Consider the following 20,409-nt stretch of genomic DNA (forward strand, 5'->3'; position numbering starts at 1 on the left):
ATGGACTTTGTGATTGGCTTCTCCTAGTCTGAGTTGGTAGGCAGCTTTGTCATGGTTCGCTCAGTTTTCTGATTGGCAGCAACGACTGGATTTTCAACCTCCTTTTCTTGCAACTCCGGTGGAAGCCTTTAGGGATGTAACGATTACCGGTATAACGATAAACCGCGGTAAAATTCCCGATGGTTAGTATTACTGTTTAATAGGGCTGGGTAAAAAAATTTATTTAATCGATCTTAGATCGATCTCATTTTAATTTTGCGTAATCGATTAATAGTGGATGAGATCGATTTTTCAGAGCAGGACCGGGAGCACGCGGAACCACGGGTGGCTCCATTTTGTGAACCCCTGGGAAGACTTGGTCTCACTCGTGAAAAAGATGCGAAAAAGACACGGTGGGGAAACCTCCTCCTCTGGAGGTCCTCCGGCCTCAAACTTGAACCCGCAGTGTGAAGGAAGTGTCCGCCCGGCGAGTCGCGGAAGCCGGTGGTTCTTGGAATAATAACTTGGATCCATACTATGACCTACGGCTGAGTATGGAGTTAGAGGAAGAGGAAAGCAACAATGTCCGACCGCCACGGCCCCCTCCCCCGACCAATACTCACGGAGCGCCCTCCCCCCCAGTGAGTAGAAGCCACCAGCCACAAAACAGAATAAAGATGACGAAGTCTGTTCTGAGCCACTGTAGAAACATGGGAATGTTTCTGTCCTGTTCATTATTTCAGAGCACATTCAGCAATTTACTGCTGAAACGTCATATTTATTTCCTTTCTAATATCAATATTGATCCCAGTATTGATATGTTGCATGACTGCGGTACTTAAATAATCAGGTTACAACTGAAAATTGTACTTTGGTATCACTAAATTACTCTGAATCAATCAATTAATACTGGATCGAATCGATATTGAATCGAATCGAATCGAATCGAATCGTGATTAATCGATTCAGAACCTCATGAATCGACATCGAATCGATTATGGAAATTGGCCATGATACCCAGCCCTGCCGTTTAAGTTCTAATTATCATGATAACCGTGTTTGATTTCCGCACTTTCAACTCGAACTTGATCTGGAAAATAGTCAAACAAAGGCTGTAAGGTTCCATCTTTAATGTGCATTTGTATGTTTGATGTTTACATGTTAATATATGAATGCTTCTGCAACACAAAGTACATAGTGCCTATTTTTGTATTTATTTATTTTTTATTTATTTATTCATTTTTTCAAAATACAACTTGGTTAAATTATTTCAGTGTGTGTTTTAGTACTTTTTGAACATTTTGAGCACATTTCAACAATACTGTGATAATAATGATAGCCATGATAATTTTGGTCACAATAACTGTGATATGAAATTTTCCTATCATTACATCTCTAGAAGCCTTGAACACGCTTAATTATGTTCGTCGTGTTTCCAGAATACTTCATCTGCACTTGACACACCCTGCAAATACTGTGGCTTTTGTCCAGTTCCCCTTTCCCCTCAACTTCATAGACACCAAAATGTTTCCACGTACTCGCGTTTAACCGAGTTGTAGGCACTGCATGGATTGGTTTTTCTGCCATCTTTTTATTTTGTGTGTGTGTGTTACCGTAAAGTGTTCGGGATGGCGCTGCAGTTGCACTTTAGTTCCACCTTCAGTATTATTAGAATAACATTACACTCAAAACATCGATTCTTGATGTTTCTGCATCTATCCATAATCGGGCACGTCCTCATCGCGATGCACCAAAGAATAGATTTTTTTTTTCTGCACACCTATCGAACACGGCAAGAAAAAGTACTGGGTTATATTTGTTACATTTTAGTTTCTCTTCCTTGACAGTTGAGTGTTTGGGTGTGGGTTTGTGTCTGTGCTGTGTTTCTCCACAGGCTGTTATGAACACACTGTCCATTGGAGCTTCTCTACTGCTGCCTCCTCTTAGAGAACGAACAGAGCTGCTCCTCTCCCTCCTCCCTCAGGGTCCTCAGAGCTTGAACATCCTTTCCAAAGGACAAGTATGTAGATTTTATTTGTAATTAATATCATAGTTTAATTATGTTCCTTGTAGTATTAATCAATACTCTGACAGTACTCTAAAGAAAAGTGTCTATTTTAACCCGTAAAGACCCAAACAGCCACTGGCGACCAAAACCATCTACTGATTTAAACTGTTTAATACACTTAGCGCTGTTAAAAACACACAGTCCAAACATGTGGTGTAGTTTCCAGAAAATGATTGGCTCAGGGGCCTATTTTGTATATAATGCTCACAAGTGGGGCTGTTAGAAAATATCATTTCTGCAATATATCACGATATTTCATTTCACAATACTGTATTGATATTAAAAAGTACTGTATCGATATTTTTAGGTATTTATTCAGATATGGCGGAGGTTCATTTTTGTTTTTTGTTTTTCTTTATTGTTTCTATTTTATTTATTATTATTTAACACTGTTTTATTAAATAATGTTTTTTTGAATCCTCCTAAAAGCACTTTTTTCTGTCTGAGAGGCAGATGTTGGTTCCTTTGTTGGGATTGAACTCAAATCCTGTTCTGATGTTAGTTGTGAACTAATAGAATCTGAACATTTGAACAGGATCTGAAACTGGAATGTCTGGAAAACAGAATTTCAGTTTGAACACAGTTGGAACATTTGCTGATAGAACATTAGATCCTGTTGGGATCAAATACAAATGTGTTTAGGATTTGTGCAGATTTCTGCTGGAATTCAATTCTTCCAGGAAATAATCATTTCTTAAAAAGAAACAAAAAAATTGCCTTTTTTTTAACAGTATCATGATATATTGTGATATATCGTATCGTGATCCTAGTATTGTGATTTGTATCGTATCTCCAGATTCTTGCCGATACACAGCCCTACTTAACACCTATATTTTTTCATTCCCAACGTGCGACATCCGTGTTTGGACTAATCCCTTAATGTCGTACATTGAGTCGAATCTCTCGTACAGAGTCACGCTTGCCTGGTCACTGTAGGTGTGGTCAATAGCCGATATAAAGGCAGCAAAGAAAACGCCCAAATGGTTTTGCTCAAAATGCCACGACTTACAATACAACAGAGAGAACGTGTCGTTGGCATGTTACGAGCAGGTCTGAGCCGTGGTCAAGTCGCCCGCCGTCCAGCTGTCATTGCAGTACAATCAGTTGTCTGAGTACCAGATGTGGTGGGATCCCTCAGGACAGGATCATGAGACCGGTCAGTTCCATGTGTCATCGCTGCACTACTTGTTTGGAAGCCAGAGGTGGATACACCTACTGTTGAATGATGACACTTTCAGTTTCTGAGTACCTGTATTCAGTGACTGAATAAACATGTTAAGTTAATCACAACTTGTCCACAATTCATTCTCTGATGACCGATACTTCCCTCTGAAATATGAAGGTAACCCCAAACCAGTTAATTTAATATATCTCCAAATATACATATTCTGACCTGTGTGTTTTTAATGGGGTTAAGTACACTTGTTGATCCACCAATCCTATCAATACATGTAAATAACTGAGGTGAAATGCAGTTTCTTATCTTTAAATCATAATCTCATATGGCCCATTTGGATGTTCAGAGGCTCCGTAGTTACCGTGGAAACACCGTCATCTTCTACAACATTGATTCACCAGTAAAACTTATGGGGTTGGATCAATGACAGTGGATGGACACACTGGGTTTATGTTCAATTATTGATAGATTTGATGGAAAAAGTCACCTTTTCTTCAATTTTCTCTGTTTCTGATATAATAAACATTAATCTGAGCTTTAATGAACATATACAGTACATGATCAATAAATAAATACAGGAAAATACCAGATTTTCACTGAAAAAACACAAAGTATATTATAAGAAATGGAGATAAATCACTAAAGAAAGGTTAAATGGAGAGAAAAAATAATTTGGGAACTGCCAAGAAAAGTAACGCTGGGTCTTTATGGGTTAATTGTTGTACATTATGACATAATATTTTTGTACCTTTTACATTTTTGTGTCAGCACATTGTTTATGAGGACAGTATGTAGGCGGTGTCAACTGTAGATGCAGCGTGCACTTGTCGGTGAATTAGATTTCATGAAAAACAACATGTAATGTTGTGGCTTCTCAGTTTGCCTCATTATGACTGTGATAAACATAGTTCCCTGAGAAATAGATGTGAGAAAACAGGACTAGTTCAGTTATTGAAATGTGCCAACTTGGACCGTTGCTAGGCAGTAAATGTTGAAAACTTTGTCAGTGTCTGAGAATGCGAGTGCTGTTAACACCTTATTTATTCACTGCAGACAGGTTTTTGGTAACCTCAGGCTGAGATGCTCCAACACTAAATCATTTTCTGTCATGTTTTGAAGCGCCTTCAGCTTGACATGGTTCTCAGCAGCCTTCAGGACCAGAGCCATGTAGCATCTCTACTAGGCTACAGCAATTTGGGGGAAGTGACAGCCCTGGGACTCCCTCTGACCCCCGCCATGGCAGCCCGCCCACCGTCTTCTACCAGCTCTGTGGAGGCCTCTGATCCTCTGCACTTAGCGGAGGTTTTACTCAGAACACTACTGCTCAGCATAGGCTTTTATACGGTAGGGAACTGTGTGGAACTGTGGAACACAATGTGGCTTGTTCAGAATCAGAATCAGAAAAGGTTCACATGACTAGGAATTTGTTTTAGTGGTTTGTTGCATATGTAGAACAAGGAGTATATGTATATGTAAGTGTATGTACATGGGTATGTATATGTGTGTATGTGCATATATGTGTATGTATGCATATGTAGGTGTATGTGTATATATATGTATGCATGTGTACATGTATGTATATATATGTGTGTGTGTGTGTGTGTGTGTATGGGGGTATATATGTATGTATGTATATATGTACATATTGCTGGTTTAGACAAAGGGGTGAGAGTTAATAAGCTGTGCTTCTTCTCACTCCTTTTCGAATATGACTTTTTTCTTTTTCTTTTTGTGTGTATTATTATTTTATGCTTCCTTGAGTTTTCATTTCTGTATTATGTTGTGCAAAGAAGTCAGTTAGTAGCAATCAGGAAGCTTGTATTATTTCCATATTCAAAATAAATCAATAAAAAAAGAGTAGGTAAGAAGCACGCAGTAAAAAATAAAATAAGTACGATAGAGTTATAGTGGACTATCAAAAAATTGTTGAAAATTATTGAAAATTTGTTGAAAATGAAAAAGTTATTGAAAATGTCAATAGTTGTTTATGTTTGTGAAGTCAGTTTATGTTTTTGTGAATGTTCCCACAGGAGCGTGCGTTCGGGGAGCTGGAAAAAAACAGTGACAAGCAGCTATCTAATGACAGTCAGGGACAAACTGATCCTCCTTCTCACTTCCACCAGCTGCTGTCTGGACTCCACAAACACCTGCTGGCCCACTGCTACATCCATTCCAGCCCTGAGGTGCAAAAAAATAGTTTTGTGCAGCACATGTTATTGTTTTTTTTTGTTTTTTTATTATCAGGAGGAGCCTTACTGAGGATTCTTACTTCCAGGAAGGCCCAGTCTACACTCAGAGAGCAGCTGTACACATGCTTACTATCAACAGCTCATCGTTTCAGTAGCTCTCAAATCTTTATATAGATTTTTTAAAATTTTATTTTAGAAGCTTTTACACTTTCAGAAAATGAGTAGCCTGTCAGTCATATACAGCTCTGGAAACAAACTAAGAGTGTTATTGAGAGCTTCCTAAATCCCCTTAACCCTTTATAGGGCACTCATAGAAATACTCTGAAATTCAAAATTTCAACCTTTGTGTGTAATTGGAGGACATAATAAGACTTATTACTTTTGTGAAATTTTTCAAAATATTCTATTGTCATGTAGAAAATCAAAGTCAATGAAATTACCATATTTGGTTCCTTCCCCATAAGTGGCAAAAAAAAAGTATGAGAAGTATAAAAAAATACAAGACAAACACATGTAATGGGAAAGAAACATTCATTGAATTGTTGAGTCTGTTTGTATGACTGTACTGCCATGATCATACTGTTGTGTGTAATTCAGTTACTGCATTATGGATTTGTCGTGGTTCGATGCCAAAATTGGGAAAATAGTATTATTTGATTCTTGTATCAAGTTAGTGATAAAGGTGTAAAAGCACTGAGGGGTTGGATTATATCAGTTTATATTTCTTCCTACTCCTTTTCGACCATGCAATATTCAGACTTGTATGTGCTGAAGATAGATTCTGTCCATTTAAATGTTTTATTTTGTTTCCTTGCATGTTCAAAATAAATAAATAAAATAAAATCATTCATTCATTCATTCATTTATAACTTTTATTTAAACTTGGAGATGTTTGGGTTCATGTCTTAAAATATGGAGTGGTGTCTTTATTTTTCTCTGAGCTGTAGTTGTATTTCTGTTAACACAGAGTGTTGTCTTTAGGATGACAGCAGTGTAACGCTGCTTTGTGAACATCTTTACCTACTGCTGCCCTGTGCTGCCGACACACTGGGGAGATCAGCCAAACTTCTGAAGGGGAGTTTGCTGGACAAACAAATCATGAAGAAGCTTCACAGTGAGTAAAAGGCCATTCTCCAGCTCCTTTGTTTTTGCATTTCTATATTTTTCTGTTACTCATTACTCATTTTTTTGCTTTGTGACTGGATCTGGTGCCTCTAGTTTGACAGTTCTTTTCTCTACCCCTTAACCCCCCCCCTTGCCGTCCCAGTGGTGCTGTACAACTCAGTGGCTGGCAGCCTGCTGTGCCAGGTCATGTACTCGTTGCTGCTGCTGCCCTTGGGCACAGTTCAGCCCCTCCTCAGCCATTTGCTCGCCCTGCTCGAGCATCTTAATGATTTCAACAGATTGCTGCCAGACACAGGCCGGCTGGAAGAGCAAGAACTAGGGATGGAGACTCAGAATACCTGCTCAGGTCAGAGGAATCTACATACAGGGTTATTCAAAAAGAATGAACCCATTTCAGGACGCATGGCTTCAGTTCTCAAGTATCGTCATGGAATGAGTCAGTGACCGTTTGAAAGTGGAGTTTTCTAAGTTTTAAACAGCTGCCACAGGGGGCGCTGTAGTCGCGTCGTTCCTCCAGCAGCGTTCAGTTGTTCGTTTACTAGGGATGGGAATCAATAAGAATTTAACGTTTCCAATTCCATTATCGATTTTGCTTATCAATCCAATTCTCTTATTGATTCTCTTATCGATTCTCATTGGGTGAGGGAATAAAAGAGTTCAAACAGGTGTGTTTGCATTAACTGTCTGTTATATTTCCATCTGCACAGAAAATAGAACTTATACAGTATGAACAAATAATTATAACAGATGATGCTGGGCCCGGTTTGGGGGATGGGGGTGGGGGGTACAGTGACAGTGAAACTCCAGACTCTTTACTAATTCCTCTATTTCCTCATTTCCACTACGTGGAACTGGTTCGACTCTGCTTGTCTCCTGTTGTTGTGCTCCTCATTTCCTTTCCCCTACCTTCAGAAACTTGTATTTGAGGGGGTACAACGGTTATTGTCCACACCAGAACCAGAACTGGGCCCAGATGACGGCCTGGTGTTCACTCTGACACTAGATTCACAAGCACCGCTGAGTAGAGAATCAGATGAATCCCATGTGGACGAATGTTTGAACAGACTGGAGGGATTCCACCTTTAGAAGAAATGGAAGCTTTGACAGAGTTCAACTGGACCTGGTGTGGTCTGTTTAGACCTGGTGTGGTCTGTTTAGACCTGGTGTGGTCTGTTTAGACCTGCTGTGGTCTGTTTGGACCTGGTGTGGTCTGTCTGGACCTGGTGTGGTCTGTTTGGACCTGGTGTGGTCTGTTTAGACCTGGTGTGGTCTGTTTAGACCTGCTGTGGTCTGTTTGGACCTGGTGTGGTCTGTTTAGACCTGGTGTGGTCTGGTTGGACCTGGTGTGGTCTGTGTAGACCTGGTGTGGTCTGTTTAGACCTGGTGTGGTCTGTTTAGACCTAGTGTGGTCTGGTTGGACCTGGTGTGGTCTGTTTAGACCTGGTGTGGTCTGGTTGGACCTGGTGTGGTCTGTTTGGACCTGGTGTGGTCTGTTTAGACCTGGTGTGGTCTGTTTAGACCTGGTGTGGTCAGTTTAGACCTGGTGTGGTCTGGTTGGACCATTTCTGCCTCAACACCATGTTGTCTACGTTCTGACCAAAACAGTGCAGCGTATGTGTGACGTCATCGCGCATGTACAGCGAAGGTGGAATCATTAAGTAGAATCATTAAACAGGCAAAGGATTCCAAAGAATGGAGCTACTGGGATCTGGTTCTCAAAAAGAAGCTCTTTGTGCTTGACCTGTGAGATCCCCAGACCTCACCATGTGTGATTTTTTTTTTTTTTTTTTCTTGTGGGGGTACGTAAAACATCACTTTTATGTTCCACTGCTACCCACGTACCTCGACGACCTTAAACATCGAATAACAACAGCGACCAACCCAGTGGATGGTGATAAGCTGATAACGTGTCTGGGAGGAATCCTCTTATCACACTGATGTTGTCCGTGCTGCAGGTGGTGGACACACTGAATGCTTGTAAGACGGGAAATAAAAGCTGATTGTGAGTAGAATTCTTGGCTGCAGTTTTCTATTGCTTTTCCTTATTGCGTAATGAAATCGGTTCATTCTTTTTGAATACCCCTGTATGTGTGATTTGATAACACAACATTAACAGACAAATGCGTTGTTATTGTTTTCTTGTTTTAAACACAGCAGCAATCTGTATTTAATAAAACAAGAACACATTCGCAAACGTTCAATTATTTTAATAGGAAAACAAGATGTTGCACAAAACTTTGGACACGTTTTTTTTTTCTACAGATAAAAGTGAAGAAAACACATTCCAGCATGAGGAGGAGGAGCTGAAGTGGGTTTGGCTGTTGGACCTGGAACGCTCTGTAGCGCTGGCTGTGGGCCGCTGCCTCGGTGGTATGCTGCAGGGCCCGCCACCTTCACTGCAGGAGAAATCGTCAGAGGTCTGGCTATCAAATGTCCTCCTCAGGAACGGCCTTGAGATGGACTTTGAACAGCTGGGTAGGAAAAAGATACTGCTTGAACTACTCCAGACTTTTACAGTACATGTGTTCATGTTTTGGCAAACAGATGGCGTCCTGCACAAGAAGGTGCAGGAAAGCCGGGCAAACACTCTGAAATTCAGCCCCAGTGGTGCGTTTTAATGGAACACACCTTAAATCTGGAGGCTGAGGTGACATTGCGAGGACACTGTTAATGTAAAAGGGTGTTTCTGTGAAACTGGTCCTAAAAACAGGACACGGGAGCTCAAAATTCAAACCAGATCTAGACTAATGTTATGAAGCAAATTTAGAAACACTTTGGGTCTATTTTAAAAATAAATACACTTATTGAGATAAAAGAGAAACTATTTTTCAGATAAAACACATTTTGACATTATTTTACATCATATATATATATATATATATATATATATATATATACATACATAATGTAAAATAATCCTTTGATGTCTGCTCTTCCTATCATTGTGAAGCAGAATTCACCAAATGTTGGATTGTTCACCCACTGATAGGGAATGTGTGCAGGGATTAGACCGTCGAGAGACAGTCTTTTATATATATATATATATATATATATATATATATATATATATATATATATATATATATATATATATATTTATTTATTTATTTATATATGTGTGTGTGTGTGTGTATATATATGTATGTATGTATGTATGTATATGTGAACATTTGAACAGGATCTGAAACTGTAATGTCTGTAAAACAGAATTTCAGTTTGAACACTGGAACATTTTGTGATATAACATTAGATCCTGTTGGGATCAAATACAAATGTGTTTAGTATTTGTGCAGATTTCTGCTGTAATTCAATTCTTCCAGGACATAATCATTAAAAAAAATGCCTTTTTAACAGTATTGTGGTATATCGTGATATATCATATCGTGATCCTAGCATTGTGATTTGTATCGTATCACCAGATTCTTGCTGATACACAGTCCTAACCTTGAATCATAGTACATCACAAAGGGGTAAATTGTATAGTCCTGGTAAATGCTTTATATGTATTTCTAATGTATCTGATCCTCACTGGTGGAGTTGCACATCCCTGTTTCAAGTTTTGTATGTACGTTATACTTACAGAATCAGTTCCCAGTATAGCCCTGTATCCTACATGATGTCTTCTTATGCAGACTCAAGCATCATGTGGCTCACTGAGGCGGTGCTCCTGGGCAGCTGTGATAGCAGACTGGCAGAGCTGAGTCTGAGTGAGGAAACCAGGACTTTACTGGAGCTGACTCTGGGCTCGTCTAAAGGGCCTGCAGTCAGCCTCTGGAGGAAGATGGAGGAGTATGCACACAGCAGAGGTACTCTGACTTCAGCACACACATTCAGAATACATCAATACTTGAGGAAATGATAATATAATTCTTATTGGTTTTTTAATTAAATTTTTCATTTCTTTTCCTGCCGGTCTTCTTGGTGTGTGTGGATGTATTGTCTTCCTGTGAGAGCAGAGTGGGAGAGTGGAGGTTCTTCAGGCGACTGTTTGCTTCAGACTGTGTGTCGCTGCAGTTTAGCTGTGCTTCTAAAGCACACGGGGCTGCAGGATCAGGCCTATTGGCAAGACAGGTCAGTAGCACAAATCCAGTGTTTCGAGACAGTAAAAAGTCTACTTTAACGTAACATTTAGATCAGGGCTCTCGAACTCATTTTCTTTCTGGGGCCACATTCAGCCTGATTTGATCTCCAGTGGGCCAGACCAGTAAAATAATAACAACTAGAAAAGCACTCAGAGAGCACAGACCTCCACCAAGGCAGATCAGTGCCCCCCCCATCCCCCGATCACCACCAAAATTTAATCATTGGTTCCTTGTGCCAGTATCAACATTTCCTGAAATCTTCATCCAAATCCGTCCATAACTTTTGGAGTTATCTTGCACACAGACAGACAGACAGACAGACAAACAAACAAACTAACAAACCAACGCCAGCAAAAACAGAACCTCATTGGCGGAGGTAAAAACCTATAAATAATGACAACTCTGTATTTTTGTCTTTATTTTAGTGCAAAAAACCCTCATTTAATTATGAAAATACTTACTTTTATAAACTATCCAAACAAAAAAGATATGAATAACCTGAAAAAAATGAAATTTCTTCAGAAAAATAATTGCAGTTTTAACAAGCATTATGGATCGGATCTACAAAGGCGACAGTAACAGCCAGAAAAGGGTTCAAATTGTGCTTAATTTTCTATAGACATTTCAGGTTGTTCGTATTTGTTCAGGTTATTCACATTTTATTGCTACAGGATAGTTTGTAAGTGTGACTATTTTCATAATTGAATGTTACTTTTTGCACTAAAACAAAGACAAAAATGTGAAGTTGTCATTATTTATAGGCATAATGTAATATTTTTTCCCATCAAACCCAGTAGTAAATCTGCAGTCATTCTTTTGTGTGTGTTCTTCTGCTGTTATTATTTGACTGTAGATCAGATTGGTCTGGATGTGGAACCACAACTAAAATAAGTTCCACAGTCTGAACTGTGGAATTTATACACTTTGCATTCTTCATCCATTATTATTCATCCATTGGGCCAGATTGGAACCTTTGATGGGATGCATTTGGCCCCCGGGCCGCATGTTTGACAGCCCTGATTTAAATTATATAGAGTAAAGGTGGTGACACAATTGCGTGGCATTAATACAGCAATATAGACCAATGCTAATCAGCATTTTCATCTATTTTGAGACAGATACGAGCCCTCTGAGATGCTGTTGAATGCCTATGAAACAGTTTATAAAATTAGAAGCACTCTGTTGGCCTATAAAAACACCCCAAGGACCTCACAGATGCACGCTGCTGCCAAACAGGTACCATTACTTACACCAGTCAATAATTAATCAAATATGTTTAATGCTGTTAGTTTAAATAAAGGCAGGTAGATGTACTAGACAGATATCTGTTAGATACTTATGGTGAAATTGTGCAATAAATGAAAATAAAAACATTTGAATGCAATTGTCAGTAATAATAATAACAGCCTGTGCCTTTGTTTTAATAAATTGTAGACATCTCAGTCTTCCCAAAGCCCCGATGTAGATGGGGAAGTCCCGTCCACCTCTGCAGACCAGACTGGAAAAGAGCCAGAGCCGCAGTCAGGAGGCCACAGCAGCCGTGAGGTTCAGGTGCCCACCACCGCAAACCACAACCAGGAAGAGGCGGCAGAAGATGACACATTTGGCAACAGCCGTATGTACCTGTCAGGTTAGGAGGGGACACTCTGTTTCCACATTCACTTTAACCTTGTATCTTTTTAATCACATGGTGTCCGCAAAAGCTCTTTACAATTAAAAAATATATATATATGACAAAAGCAATTGATGAGATATGTTAATCAGATTTGTTCCATGTACTCGGTGGTGGTCACAGTTTTTAATCACATTTTATGATCATTGGTCTATTTATTAAATTAAATACACTTGATGGAAAAAAAAGCATTGTTATTCACGATTTATTTTGATTATAAAAAACATTTAATAATTGTGATTGGAAGTATAGTGTGATGATTGACAGACAGAACCCTTTAATTGGCTGTTGTTTATGGCTGATACGCAAAGTCCCAACACTGGATGCTTTGAATGCACCGTGCTGTAAGTGTGCTCATGCTGTGGCGAAAGAGCGGAGGGAATATTAGCAAATGTCAGAGAAATGGGAAAATGCAAATTTCAGCAGAAGTGATTGGAGGAGGAACTATTCAGAACCTGGTTAAAGCCTGTGGACGGTAAACCATCGTAAAACTACATATACAACTGGATCTGCAGTTGGATGTGGGCATTAAATTTGTTTGAAGTGGCATTACAAAGCATTGAATTAGATTTGCTGATACCTGCAGAAACCTTGTAAATGGATCCCAGGTGGACTGCCAGATTTGTACTTAAAGTGTATGATAAAAACACATACGTTATCATCATCATCTTATCTATGGTGATTTTTGTCTTGGCAGAAGTCCTAGAATCCTTTATGGCCACGCGTGAGGCCATGCAGGTGCAGCAGAATGTGACGGTGTACGAGTCCTTTGGCACGTCCACCCTCCCCAGCAGCATGGAGAGCCCCGGGAGTCCAGAGCGGGAGCCCGATCCCAAACAACAGTGGGACAAGCAAAGACAGTCAGAGGAAAGCCTGTCTTTCCCTGCCGCCTGCCATCTGGTGGTGTCCCGCTGCCTCTTCCTCTTACTGGGAGTCAGGCCTGCGTGGGCGGAGCCCAGCGAGAGGGAGAATAGTCACGTCATCGGCACCGGATCAAGGTAAGGCTGTTATGCAGTGTGTGTTTGAAAGTTGGAAAAACAGTTTGGTTTTAAGGCTGATGTGTTTGAGTCAGAGGCTAACTGTTGGTGTCCTCTTTTAGGAAAGCTGCAGCAGACTCCATGATGTTGGTTGTTGATGGTCGAAAACAGGTAAGGACTGTGTTGAACGGCCTTTTGGCCCATAATGTACTGCCGTATCAGCGCTAATGGGTTGTCTTCATTTCATGTAGTGTGAACAATCCAGAAATACTTCAGGGTCTTTCAAGAATAAAATGGGTAAGTGCAATTAGTTTACTGCTAAATATATTTGTACATTTTTTATACTACTTTTATTTTATTTTTTTTACTTTGTTATACAGTATATCTCTAAGTTGCACACTATTTTATATATTTTTAATATATGTTTGTATTTCATTGTGTTGTTATTAGTTGTAACTGCAGTCGCTGGTAGAAACTAGGGCTGTTAGAAAATATCGGTTCTGCAATATATTGCAATGTTTCATTTCCCAATACTGTATCGATACTAAAAAGTATTCTATCAATATTTGTAGGTATTTATTCAAATGCAGATATTGTGGAGGTTCATTTTTATTTGTATTTTTTGTTCATATTTTATTTATTCTTATTTCACACTCTTTTATTCAATAATGTTCGTTCCTTTGTTGGGATTGAACTCAAATCCTGTTCTGATGTTAGTTGTGAACTAATAGAATCTGAACATTTGAACAGGATCTGAAACTGGAATGTCTGTAAAACAGAATTTCAGTTTGAACACAGTTTGAACATTTGGTGATAGAACATTAGATCCTGTTGGGATCAAATACAAATATATTTTAGTATTTGTGCAGATTTCTGCTGGAATTCAATTCTTCAAGGAAATAATCATTAAAAAAAGAAACAAACAAAAAAATGGCCTTTTTAACAGTATCATGATATATTGTGATATATCGTATCGTGATCCTAGTATTGTGATTTGTATCATATCACCAGATTCTTGCCGATACACAGCCCTGGTACAAACCACCTGCACAACCTGTGTAATGACAATAAAGTCTATTCTGTTCTGTTCTATTCGAGTCGATTCGATTCGATTGTGTTCTGTTGTGTTCTGTTCAGTTCTATAAAACATGTACCTATATTTGCAACTGTTGCAAAATCCTATCTCTGCAGGTGTGAATAGCTTTGATGCCAAATATTCATGGGTGAGCATTTGATGCTGCTCATACTTTCGGTGCCCAAAGGCCTTAGAATCAACCAACGTACCACAAAGTGTGAAGAGTTTTTACTTTGTTCCTCTGAAACACACACATACTGATGACTTCTATGTCCATGTACGACATATGTTTTAATTAAAGTATAAATATTTGGCCTACTTTACATGCAGGAATAATTGGATTTATTCCCTTATGAATATTTTTCCAATACTTGATAATGATTATTTCAATTATGAGTGAGGAAAAAACATTGCTAGACTCATAGCATAATTGCCAAAGTCATATTTTTGGCCAAATTGTAATATCGGCATAATTTTCCTCTTCTAACACTGCTGCTTCATTTTGCATCACTGGCTGTGTCCTGAAAAAAAATACGACCGAGGCATTTGTTCTCTGAGGCTAACGTCCGTTAATGTTCTATTAATTCCTGTGTTCTGCCTCTTCTAGGTTTACCTCTGTGTTCACTGGGCATCATGAAAGACGCCTGGGATCGCCTGCGGCAGTGTATTAGCCCCACCAACCCTACATCCCACTGCGGCAACAACACTGTGCCTATTCTGAACCAGGTGTTTCATTTTGTGTGTGGAAACCTGGTCAGCGTACCAGCGTCCTCACCAACACTAGCGGGTGGACAGGCCTGTGGTCAAGCAGACCCAAAGGCCATTACTTTTGCCATACTGCAGCAACAGCAAAGGGCTGAGGTAAGTTTTTGTTTTCAATAAATATATTTCATTACATATTTTGAGGTTGCTGGAAGGCGACGTTGGTGCTGTAAATAATCAGTGTTGGGAGTAATGCTTTACAGAAGTAATGCATTACAGTAATGGATTACTTTTTGCTGTAACACAGTAGTGTAAGACATTACTAATCAATTTTCAGTAATATTTTACTCGGTACATGTTCAATAGCTCTTGCATTACAGTACACTTTATGCCCATAATTTAACTGCTCAAATTAAAACAAACAAACTAAAAAAAAAAGCAAGACCATCAGACCTTAACCCTTCGGGGTCCACAGTCATGGCCCCGTGACTCAATCATACGACATTTTCAAAACGTCGTAGCGCGTCGGAAGTGAGAAAACAGGAGAAAACACCTATGTAAAGATCTGCTTTTATGTCAAATATTTGAGTATAGTTTTAATTTATTACTATTTTGATTTTCTATACCTAATATTTAGAACCAATATTCACTGTTAAAGTCTTTGAAAAGGTTCGTTAAGCATCTGTGTATTATTTATGCAATAAATTATGTACATTTTTCAAACTGGATTTTATATTTTTTGTGTGTTTTTTGGCCTTTTCTGTTTTTTATAGTAGGTTAAAGTGAAAAAATAATAGGCAGATGATATAGATGAACAGATCCCAAACCTGGGTATAGTAAACATTTGTTTATGTAGTATTTAAAGGCCAAATCAAAAGAACTCAAAAATGGCCAAAATAGGCTCAGACCACTAAAGGTTAAAGAATCCAAACTGCGTCTGTACAGTTGTGTTTCCTGTTGGTGTTCATCCAGTGGGTGCAGACGGCAGAAGACAGTCCACTGTCCACATGGACGTATGTTCATTATTACTAACTCTAACCCTGCTGTACAGAAGACAGTTAGCATGTTAGCATGATCCCTATGATCAGCAAAGACAAGGGAAGCTAACGTTTCTAGGACTAGTTAGAACTATTTATCAATTGTGTATTTATCTACCAGCACCTCGGCCACGCCCCCTGTTTGAACATGTAAAATGTTGAAAAAAATCCAAGTGTTCCTGCTGGGATTCAGACATCATAGACTGTAGCTTTACTTACTGAGCTATCTGTCCACATGGACTTCAGGGGGCAAATTTATGCTTCCCAAGACTCTCCTATCTCTTGTATTGGGGGGGGTTACCATTTGACTTTTGTTATTGTTTTACATACTTCTGTGTGTAACTCAAAAGTAATACAGGAGTCATGTAATGCATTACAGTTCTGAGACAGTAATATTGTAAGGTAAGGAATTACTTTTAAAATACAGTAACAAGTAATCTGTAATGGGTTACAGGTTGGAAGTAACTTGCTCAACACTGTAAATAATTTGGACTACATTTGGGCGTTATATAAGGGCTTGACTTTTGCTCCCTGCTTCCTCCGTTGTGCTCAGATGCGTCTGGAGGCCCTCTGTCAGATGTCATCCTTCCTGTCCAAGATGGAAGAGAAAAGCAGTGGCTTCCCGTTGTCCCCTCAGTTCCCCGCGTTGTTGCAGTCGGTGCAGCTTCAGTTCCTTTCTGGATGCTTTGGTCTGGGAACACAGATTATTGGCTCTCAGTCCGAAGCTAATTACGAGATGCAGCATTACATGGTACGTCTAATAATCACGCTATCGCGTCGTTTTTGTCAGCGTTGTGTGTGATAAGTAAAGATGGAAAGGAGAAAAAAATATTCAAACGTGGCACAAAATGACCTTCCAAATCCCTCTCATCTCACTCCAGTCTGGTACGCATTCAGCTTCCATGGACACACAGCGAGAGCTCCAATCTGCTGCCCACACTTTTTACCAGCAGGTGGTCCGTGTGCTTAAACAGAGGGCCCTGTTGGAACGAGAACATCCAGGTTGGTTCATGATAGTTGGTACATCCATTTAAAGGTACATTCAGTGACATAACCAAGGATTCAGAAGCATCTAATCATGGAACTGACATGATATTCAGAAGGTTTTCATTAGTGCAGTGGTTCCCAACCGTTTTTGGCTCATGACTCCATTTTAACATCACAAATTTCTGGCAACCCTAGACATTCAATACGGAGACTTTTTTTTTTTTTTTTTTTTTTGCTAAAATGAATTTGTTTTTGATCATGTAATAGTTTGCTATACTATGTTGAAAATAAACATTAATGTTAGAGGACGTTTAGTCTATATAATGTCTATTATTGTGGACATTTAGTCTATATAATGTGTATTATTGTGGACATTTAGTCTATATAATGTGTATTATTGTGGACAGAGGCAGTAAATCCAGGTGTAGATTACTGCACAAAGGCTCAGGATCTGTCCAGTCAGTCCAGCTGGGATTTACAAGGAGGACAATTAATACTGAACAAACAAGAACTGAAACTATGAATTATGAAAGAGCTGCAGCATCTGAAACTGACCACAATGAACATTTGACACAGAAACGGACCCACAGTGCTGCAGTTTCAGCTTCAGTTTGTCATGTCTGTTATGGATTGGGATTGTCTCTGTCAACTCAACATATATATTTTATTTGTACGGTTTTTATTTTTTATCAATTACTAGAAATTTCAGGCGACCCCATTTGAATTCCAGGTGACCCCCAACCCTAAGGTTGAAAAACACTGCATTAGTGTATAATCACCTGAAAATATCAACTGTAGTGTTTTTGGGTTTTTTTGTCTTTGAATGAACTGTTTATATCTACACAGGGAGCAGTCTTTATCAAGCCTCCTTCAGCTTTTTTCCATTTTATGATGAATCACATCCACATCTGTTGTGTGCGATGTTTTAGAGTTGACCAGAGTTAATGCCCCTTTAACTAGATAGCCAAGAATTTACAAAAAAAACCCCAAAACACTGGCTGTAACAAGGAACTTTAATATTTCTACCACTCTGAGTCAGGGTCAGGGTAGCAATGCTGCTACTGGACTCCCTTAAATACTACACACTGAACCCTTAACACACTTTAGTTCTTTTTGGTAACAAGTCTTAGTATAATCAGGGCTCCCGCAGGGTCTTAAAAAGTCTTGAACTTACAAATCTGCATTTAACACCTTTAACAGAAGCTGTATACCAAGTTTGAAGTCAATCAGAACTGGAGTTTGGGAGAAGACGATTGAAATGTTTTCCCCATAAGAGCCCATGTGAAATTTTGCATCAGTTCCAGATCCAGAAGAAGATCCTGATCAGCATGTGGACATTATGTTTGGGTCATCTCCCCATCAGGGCTGGACTGGAGACATTTACACTGGATATCATTTATATTTACTGAGTTATTGCATCCATCCACTTCCTATCTCTGATAATGGGGACAGTTTTCAAAGTGGCACCAAATCCAGAATCAGATCCAGATCCAAATAATTTCACTAACTTTTGTTGTCATCATCATAAAGAAGCTGTAGACCAGTTCCGATTGAAGTCAATCAGAATTGTAGTTTCAGAGAAGAAGACGATTGAAAGTTTTGTAACGGACGACAGACGACGACAGACGATGATGACAGACGCCGACAGATGACAACGATGACAGACGATGACAACAGATGACAACAGACAACGATGACAGACAACGATGACAGACGACAGACGGCGACGGCGACAGACGATGACCACAGACGCTGCTGCCGCTGGACGCCACATGATGACAATAGCTTACGGCCTTTCGGCCGGTAAGCTAATAAAAAAGTAAAATATCACTCCTTTAAAAATGTATTAAATGTATTATGGTAGGTCTTAAGTTATGTTGCCATAAACTTGTCAGCTGTGTTTAAATGTGTCTGTTAAATGTCGAAGCTGCACAGATGGTAATGTTTGTCTACTCAGTTCCACCCAACACTTTATATTGAAATTAGGAGCCAGTTATCACTAACTCAGCCCCTGGTGAGAAGTGACTCGGAACAGTAGGAATCAAGGTGTTGGAATAAATTCTAGGAATCACCAGTTTTTGCCAGTATGGGCATGAAATGGGATTAGATTCTGTTCTAAGTAGTCTTTAAAATTGTCTTAAAAAGTCTGAAATGTAACCTGTAGGAACCCCGTATGATTCTCCTGTCGACTTCCTCCAGGGTCCTGTCAGCACCTTCTCCTGGCTACAATGTTTGCACTGAATTTCTGCTACCAGCCTGTTGACCTGGTGCTGGTCATCAAATGTGGCATCCTGGAGATCCTGTCCATGTTGACCAACAACAGCTGTGTGCTGATGAACCAGGGCTGGTTTGCAGCCTCAGCGTCTGGATCTATGCTGCTCAGTGGGGCTGTCAGACTGGCCTGTGCCCGTCTGCTTCAAATTCTGACTGTGGCTGCCAGGTGAGAATGTGGAGACTGTGCTGAACTCACAAATATGGATATGTCTTTATTTAGGTGGGACAGTGCACATTAATGAACACATTTATATACTCCATTTCAGTATAAACATGTAAATACGCCAGAGTTAGCATTAGTGCTAATTTTCATCCACGGTCCCCACTTCATAAATCACAGAGATCCGTGCAGTACAAAGCAATACAGTGCAATACGTGCAGTACAGAGCAGGACAGTGCAATACATTACAAAAACAGCACAGTTCAATACACTACGATATAGCACGCGTCAAGGACTAAACTAAACATTACTACTTAAAGAACAATACAGTACAGTACAAAATGGCATTTATGCCTAAGGGTCAAAGATTAAAATAAACATTTCGCTGTCTCTTTAAAGACATTCTTAAAAATATACGTGCAAGAATCAATCAATCAATCAGTCAGCTTTTATTTTTATAGCGCCACATCATAAGGTCATAGAGCTGGTCTAAGCCAATTCACAGACACCAACACAATTGTTCAGGAGCAAACACTTGGTGACAGTGGCGAGAAAAAGCTTCCTTTTAACAGAGGCACATGGATGCACAGCAAACTGAACTATAACTATTAAAAACTACAATTCTTTTGCTACTATAATTACCTGTAACTTGTACAAATACCCATAACTGCTATCACTACTACTCAAAATACAAGTACTACCACTGGATATACTCATACTGTAGCTGTTGGTACCAATAATAGAAACCTCTACCATCCCTGTACCTACATAATAAACACTATCATGATTATATATATATATATATATATATATATATATATATATATATATTTTTTTTTTTTTTTTTTTTTTTATTTGACCTTTTATTTAACTTTGATTAAAATGAAAAGGAAAAGGCCCACTTA

The 20,409-nt window shown here is 39.2% G+C and overlaps 1 protein-coding gene across 1 annotated transcript in view; it reads left to right on the forward strand.

Moving 5' to 3' along the window:
• The window catches only part of LOC115429585 (probable E3 ubiquitin-protein ligase HERC1), a 144,291-nt gene that overhangs the window by 27,826 nt on the left and 96,056 nt on the right, over positions 1-20,409 (forward strand). The window contains 17 exon segments of the mRNA XM_030149173.1: positions 1,874-1,999; positions 4,344-4,568; positions 5,255-5,407; positions 6,395-6,527; positions 6,681-6,884; positions 8,801-9,013; positions 10,171-10,344; positions 10,495-10,609; positions 11,739-11,856; positions 12,055-12,250; positions 12,990-13,290; positions 13,392-13,440; positions 13,521-13,566; positions 14,952-15,205; positions 16,637-16,834; positions 16,965-17,085; positions 19,270-19,510. Coding sequence (XP_030005033.1) covers positions 1,874-1,999; positions 4,344-4,568; positions 5,255-5,407; positions 6,395-6,527; positions 6,681-6,884; positions 8,801-9,013; positions 10,171-10,344; positions 10,495-10,609; positions 11,739-11,856; positions 12,055-12,250; positions 12,990-13,290; positions 13,392-13,440; positions 13,521-13,566; positions 14,952-15,205; positions 16,637-16,834; positions 16,965-17,085; positions 19,270-19,510 — 2,867 coding nt within the window.

The sequence above is a fragment of the Sphaeramia orbicularis genome, chromosome 12 (assembly GCF_902148855.1).
Source record: "Sphaeramia orbicularis chromosome 12, fSphaOr1.1, whole genome shotgun sequence".
NCBI lineage: Eukaryota > Metazoa > Chordata > Actinopteri > Kurtiformes > Apogonidae > Sphaeramia > Sphaeramia orbicularis.